This window comes from Lactuca serriola, chromosome 5, assembly GCF_051521515.1.
Source record: "Lactuca serriola cultivar US96UC23 chromosome 5, Lser_US96UC23_V15, whole genome shotgun sequence".
NCBI lineage: Eukaryota > Viridiplantae > Streptophyta > Magnoliopsida > Asterales > Asteraceae > Lactuca > Lactuca serriola.
In genome coordinates, this window is record NC_136412.1 from 305,057,177 (window position 1) to 305,064,206 (window position 7,030).

General features: G+C 33.4%; 1 protein-coding gene across 1 annotated transcript; it reads left to right on the forward strand.

The window, feature by feature from the left end:
- Window positions 1-2,172: 2,172 nt before the first annotated feature.
- On the forward strand, window positions 2,173-4,223 carry LOC145051766 (cationic peroxidase 1-like). The gene is made up of 4 exons (XM_078999583.1): window positions 2,173-2,461; window positions 2,978-3,169; window positions 3,331-3,496; window positions 3,783-4,223. Exons 1-4 carry the CDS (start codon window positions 2,243-2,245, stop codon window positions 4,163-4,165), a joined length of 960 nt encoding a protein of 319 aa, XP_078855709.1. The 5' UTR covers window positions 2,173-2,242; the 3' UTR covers window positions 4,166-4,223.
- Window positions 4,224-7,030: the final 2,807 nt, after the last annotated feature.

Genomic DNA, 7,030 nt, shown 5'->3' on the forward strand with positions numbered 1-7,030 from the left:
ACTAGATCCAACTACTTGTTGATTTTTTTCTCTACCACTGCATATGCTACAAGGTATATGTCATTGTTTGAGTCCAACCAAACAATAGTTAAAACTTGCCCAAGATAAGGACACTTCAAGAATGTACCATCCACTCTTAGAAAATCTCTTAACCTAACTTTGAATCCCAACTTCAACGCACCCAGAAAGACAAATATTATTCTAAAAGTTCTTGAGTTAATAGAAATGGAGGTTTTTCGATACAAATGGATCCTAAATGTTGTAGCAAGATTAGTGTTTAGTAGCTCCAACACATAATCCTCAAAAATATGTACTGCACCTAGTAGTTCCCACTAATGATACATCTGTCACCATCAAACATCTTCCACCAGCATCACCACTCTTCGCCACATAAGCCTTTCCATGAGTAGGTTATCTCACTTCATCATCTTCTGATTCGGTCGACCACACCTGTACACCACCGAACTCATCATCATCTACCGAATCCTGCACAACAAGAGCTTTCTACTACATGATTGCTCCAACACTTGTGATTTCTCAAAAATAGGGTTCACAGACTGGTTTAAATCAAGCTTTCTACTACATGATCCTGCTTCACTCCTATAAGGTTTCTTTCTATTCATTTCAGGTGACACACTATCAGGTTTCAACTCTTCAATAACAACTTTAGAAGGAGACTTATAATAACTAGGTACGTTAGTCTGACTATTTTCAATATACACTCTTATAAGTATGTGTTTAGGGACATACGACACTATTTTAAGTACATTTTAGTCATTACCTAAAGGCATTAAGCCATAGTCTAAAGGGTATTCAAGGATACTAAAATGGTAGTAAAGGGTTTCCTCAGTTTTGTTCCCTAGTTCTCAAACCATGTCACCAAGTTCATGAACTAATAATAAATTAATGTCAACATCATCTACATATGCTACAATACCATCAATCTAATTTCCTTCCAGGTGCTTTGGTGAAGATATCACTATAGTGTAACTTCAACGTGAAATAGTTGTCATATCCTTCTGCAAACACAAAAAATGGTAAATTGAATGATTTCTCTACGTGAACACAATCAATGAAAAAAAATAAATTTTTTGTTGTATCCTGGCGTATCTTTTTCCCAAGTCCTGCACAGTTGCGAATTTTTCTCGAAAACACCATATTGACAGCACCATTGTGATTCATTCTGCTGAAACCCTAAATCCCAATTTCTGTTCTTGCTTCTAAGATGGAAATGGTGCGATGAGTACAACTATAACTGGGTATGTTCTTGGAAGAAGGACGGGTTTTGGAGTTGACGTGTAAACAATAGGTAATCATTTCATATTAAAGAGTGAAGTTTACAAGTGAATTGACAAAATTGTCTGTGCAATATAATATTTAAAAAATAGTTAAGAACTAAATGGTAACGGAGTGTGTCAAAGGTCTAAAAATTAAAAGTTTTAAAACCACATGGACTATTTATAAAATTTTGTTTAAATTTAAAAAGATTAAGTATTTTTTTTTGCTCCTGTTGAACAATAATAAACGTTTTCTTGAAATATAAACAAATGAAAATTAAAACATAAAAAAATTGAAATTGATAAAATGACTAGATAGGTTTTAGGTTTTCAAACCTTAAATATCATATTCATGACCTTTAGTTTTCTCATATTTCATATTTTGATCATTCATTATTTCCTTTTGTTATGAATAATCAAACATATATGCAACCATTTCAATTAATGCAAAAATTAATCACCATCAAAAAGATGAAACAATTTATATATATAGATTACAACACATTTCATGTTTTATGGAAGCGCTAGTTCTATGAACAAATTGTATCATATAAACGACAGTTATTATAATTTTTTTAGACGGTGGAGGGAAAATTCCAAGTGGACATTGTTGACAATAGGATGTTGTTAAATTCAACTCTCATGGTTGAATTATATATAGTTTAGAACTTATTTAAACCGATCATTTTGATTGAATCCATATCCAAATATTGTTTATAAAAATATTAAACAGTGTATATACGATTCATATATAGTCTTTAAATATTGTATTCGAGAAGTTTTCTAAGAAAACGCTCACCATTGGTTTGATATTCGACTCACCTAGTGCTTCAATCCCCCGCCCCCCTATAAATAGATGATGCATAAGCCCTTTATAAACACAATAAACCCTCCTTTCTCTTATTCACATCTTCGTTTTAACAATAATTATCCATCTTCTCGTGCCTCTTGAAATTGTCATACTCATGGCTTTATCAAACACTTTGTTCAAAATCTCAAGTTTTGCATTATGCTTATTGTTTTTGTTTGGGACAACTTCTGGTCAGTTATCGGCTACTTTCTATGCTAGAACTTGTCCTAATTTCCGCATTGTTATAACAAGAGCAGTGAATTCTGCTGTCTCAAGTGAAGCTCGAATGGGAGCTTCATTGCTTCGCCTCCATTTCCACGATTGCTTTGTTAATGCAAGTATCTAACCTTTTACCACCTCTACTTACATTCCACTATGTGCTTTTTGGCTAATCAGGGATACTTTATTATGTTTGTCGGAGGCAAGTTAGCTGCCATAGCTTTAGCGGAATTAAAAATATACGCGAAATTTAAAATGACTACGAAATTGTGGGGGAGATAATTTATTTTACTTATGATTTTATGCTAAAAAAATTTAACACATTTAGGCCTGTTTGTTACGTAATCTTGTGTTTTGCATGCATGAGAAGGGCCGCCAGCCGCCGACTTTTTCCTCAACCGTTGATTTTACATATGCTAATTCGGGTCATTAATGTTATCAGACTACGATCTGAAATTTTTAAAGCAGTGTTGACTTGTTGACTTGATGTGCACGCATAAGTGCTTTTAATGCGCTTACACTTTACAGTGCTTTATTAACCTAAAATGTCAAACGAATGTTAATGCCTTATTTTTTCTGTCGCTTTAACTAAATTCTTTTCTTGTTTTACTTCCTTATCGGAAATACACAGGGATGTGATGCATCAGTGTTACTTGACGACACTGCAAATTTCACCGGAGAAAAAACAGCAGGCCCGAATAACAATTCATTGAGAGGTTTCAACGTAATCGATACTATTAAAACCCAGTTAGAGAGCCTGTGTCCCGGTGTTGTTTCTTGTGCTGATATACTTTCTGCAGCTGCACGAGATTCTGTTGTTGCAGTAAGTAAAAACTAAAAAAAACTTTAATATGGACGTTCAATATCTCCATCGATCAACCAGATATATAAAAATTAACGAACCCAGATTACTAATTTGGCTAATTTGGCTTGGATTCGAATACCATAGTTTACTGCATGCTGATTATTTTTGTTAATTTTCAGCTTCGTGGGCCAAGTTGGAACCTTGTATTTGGTAGAAGAGATTCGACAACGGCAAGCCAAAGTGCTGCGAATTCTAATCTTCCTTCACCAGGTGCAAGTCTGAGTGGACTCATTTCATCCTTTTCAAACCAAGGTTTTACTACTAATGAAATGGTAGCCCTCTCAGGTGAGTACTTAATTACATTCATTAATTGAAGCGATTCAAAATCTTCACCCTTAATTAAATGTGGGTCCTTTTGTTGATCCTTCGATCAGTTAAAGCCCCATTGTTTGGATCACTTAATAAGTTATCAAGAAGTTTCATGCAACTGATCATTATAATTTAATTTTCACATTTCATTAATTAAAACGTAAAAAGCACACGTGATGCATGGTTTTAAGGGGTACTACTGACATTTTACAGTTTTCTAAAATTTTAATACCTTCCATGTTCGTTATTTTGTTTTATGTAGGAGCTCATACAATTGGTCAAGCAAGGTGTACTGTATTCCGCAATCGTCTGTATAACGAAAACAACATAAATTCATCATTTGCAACATCATTGAGGCCAAATTGTCCTTCAAGTGGTGGTGACAACAATCTGTCGCCACTAGATGCTTCAGCTACATCTTTTGATAATAGATACTATAATGATTTGATTAACCAGAGGGGACTATTACATTCGGACCAAGAGTTATTCAATGGTGGTTCGACTGATGCACAAGTGCGGACCTACAGTTCTAATGCTGCTACTTTCTCGACAGACTTCGCAAATGCAATGGTGAAAATGGGAAACCTTAATCCTTTGACTGGCTCAAGTGGTCAAGTTAGAACCAATTGTAGGCGTACCAATTAAGGTCCTTTGTCCGGAAGCAAGAAAATGTCTTAATGTTTCATATGGTAAAACAAATCTCCACAAATAAAGTAAAATAAGTCTGAGTGAATAAGGTTTTTCTTTCTATTTTCTTTTTGGTCTTGTCGTCGTTTTGTAATGCTTGGTACGAAACTTGGGCTTCTAATATTTACCGGAGATTGTTTTTCTTTTCTTGTAATGGAGACAATTTGCAATAATATTTCGCTTTTTTAATTCTAGTAATTTTGTGAACTCGTGTTTTGTTTCAAATCATTTCAGGTTTTGAATGCACGTAGCAAATTTTATCTATTTTTTCTCATAATTTTGTTAATAGATGTTTTTAGTTCAAATCATTTTTGATGTTAGTACTAATTAATAAAGGTCATCTCGAATGCATTGTATTCTTTAAAGTTTAATGGATTGTCATATCAACATTCTACTAACTATACCGTTTAAAAGCGGTGTGTATAAAATTGCACAAACCGTATAACCCGTCCGCACCACACCGCAAAATGCGGTTTAGAACGTTAACAGGATAGTTTGTGGTTTCTATTTTTCGTAAACCGCATCATGCTGTGCGGTTTGCAGTTTTTTGGTACAAAACTTCAGTTCAAACGGAAACACAACATATATATATATATATATATATATATATATATATATATATATATATATATATATATATATATATATATATATATATATATATATACTCTTTAAATTATTTATCAAAATATCACAAAATTCACCCAATCGTCCAACAATTATATAAATTATATATATGTTTCTGAAACTCCTAAATCAAAACATATAAGTACATGTAAGGCAAAACTTAGACATTAATTATGTGTTTATATTTCTTCCAAAAAGCAAATATCCGAAACAGAACAAATCTATAAAATCTAAAAGGGACAAAATATGTATTCATCAATCATAATAATAATTGTGTAAGATCATACCTTATGATCTGATTAGTCAAACACATAACATGTGGATCCATAAGTGTCAGCGTCTACGAGTTGACAACGACAACATTACAAGTCCAACAACGTCAGCTTATTGTGTAATTGTTCGATTGTAATCTTTTGTATATTTGATAGTTATTATTGATAAATATAGCATAGATCATATCATGTATCTTTATGATAAGATCGGATCTTAGTATAGATTAGACGCAATCCTTTTAATCAAGGGATTGATATGTATAGATTAGTATGTATACAACATTAAGGAAAAACCCTAATGTTGTGATTGTGGCTTTGTTAATTGTATTTGTGACAAACCTATCTTCTTGGTGAAGACAAAACTTCTTTTCTTGGTGAAAGGAACATTTAGAGAACTTTTGTGTTATTTACTTTCTATTGATTATTTCGTTTAGATTAGTTTTACTTTTCTTATTCATAATTGAAGTATATTCGATCAAATACAAACCTTCAATTGGTATCAGAGCGGGTTTATGATATACTCAACTTATCATGTCGAATTCAAGCAATTCCAAATCATTTGGTCTCAATAAAATTCCTCACAACTTCACCATGTGGAAAACCAAGGTCATGGTGTTTGTTGAAACTATTGACTATGAGATGAAAAATATGGTTGAAAAAGATCACCATGTTCCTATGTATCAACCCATGGCAAACAACAATATTATGAATTATGCTAATTTGGTTGGTTCATCCACGAAGATTCCGATGTTGACTCACGAATACTACGATTAATGGGTTTATCGTATAGAAGATTACCTCAATGGAATGGATGAGGATTTGTGGAGATTGACTAAAAATGGTCCTTATCGTAATGATCGTTTTTAGGAAGTAGGAACGACTGGTGAAAATGATGAAGATCTGATTGCTCGCGGAAATAAGCAAAAAGAAAAGTATAAAAGATGCATTCAAGAGTTGCATGGAGCCGTACCACCACTCGTGTATAACTACATCCGTGGTTGCAAGTCTTCAAAAGAGATCTGGAACACACTAAAAGAAAATTTCCAAGGAAATCAGCGAACAAAGAAAAGCTATGTGACTCAATGCTTGTCGGAGTTAGCTGACTTCGTACAGAAGGAGAATCAATCTATCGAACCATACTACAATGGTTTTAACGAGTTAATTTACAAATGCACTCTATGTGATGTTGTCCGTACTTCTCTAGAGTTCAACTTAGAATATCATTTTGATCACAAAGACTCAAGATAACTTCGACACTCTCTTATTGTCGAATCTTTATAATATTCTTAAAGGTCATAAGTCAGGGGTGAAAGATATTAAAAAGGAAAATAGCAAAATGAATTTCGGAGGTCCTTTGGCATTCATGTCGAAAGCAACTATAAAACAGTTGTGTTCTGATGGTGAAGCAAATGATGACGAAGAAGGTCTATTGATGAATTCTGATGACGAAGTTGTGGCCTATAATTCAAATAATAGGGTCAAGAAATTTTATAAGAATCCAATTGGTGGAAACTTCAATAACAGTTCATTGAAGAAGTCATCTTCAAGTTATGGTGTTTCACAAAAAAGTTTTGAGAAAGTGGAAGAGAAGAAGGAAGAAAAAGAAAGTTGAGAAAAAGTTAAAAGGAGATTCTGGTTACGACTGTAACTATTGCAATGGTAAGAATCATCTTGCTAGGGAGTGTATGTTGAAAAAGAAAGAGGAGAAGAAATCAAAAGTGAAAGATGAAGCTTACAATGAAATGAAAATCGAAGAGTTTTGAGCAGAAGTCAAAGAATCTCTTTCTGGTGGCAAAGAATTCAACTGAGGAAGATGACACCTACCAAATTTGGTCATCTAGTTCGTATTATGAGAAAAATGCATCATCCGAAGCATGGTGTTATGTTACTATGGTAATCATTCAGAGAAGAATAGTAAATGGGA

Bases quoted from the DNA above. Each gene is read 5' to 3' on its own strand.
- LOC145051766 (XM_078999583.1), top strand. From the start codon at position 2,243: ATGGCTTTATCAAACACTTTGTTCAAAATCTCAAGTTTTGCATTATGC. The intron at 2,462-2,977 runs GCAAGTATCTAA...GGAAATACACAG, and splicing joins TCCACGATTGCTTTGTTAAT to GGATGTGATGCATCAGTGTT. The intron at 3,497-3,782 runs GTGAGTACTTAA...TGTTTTATGTAG, and splicing joins TGAAATGGTAGCCCTCTCAG to GAGCTCATACAATTGGTCAA.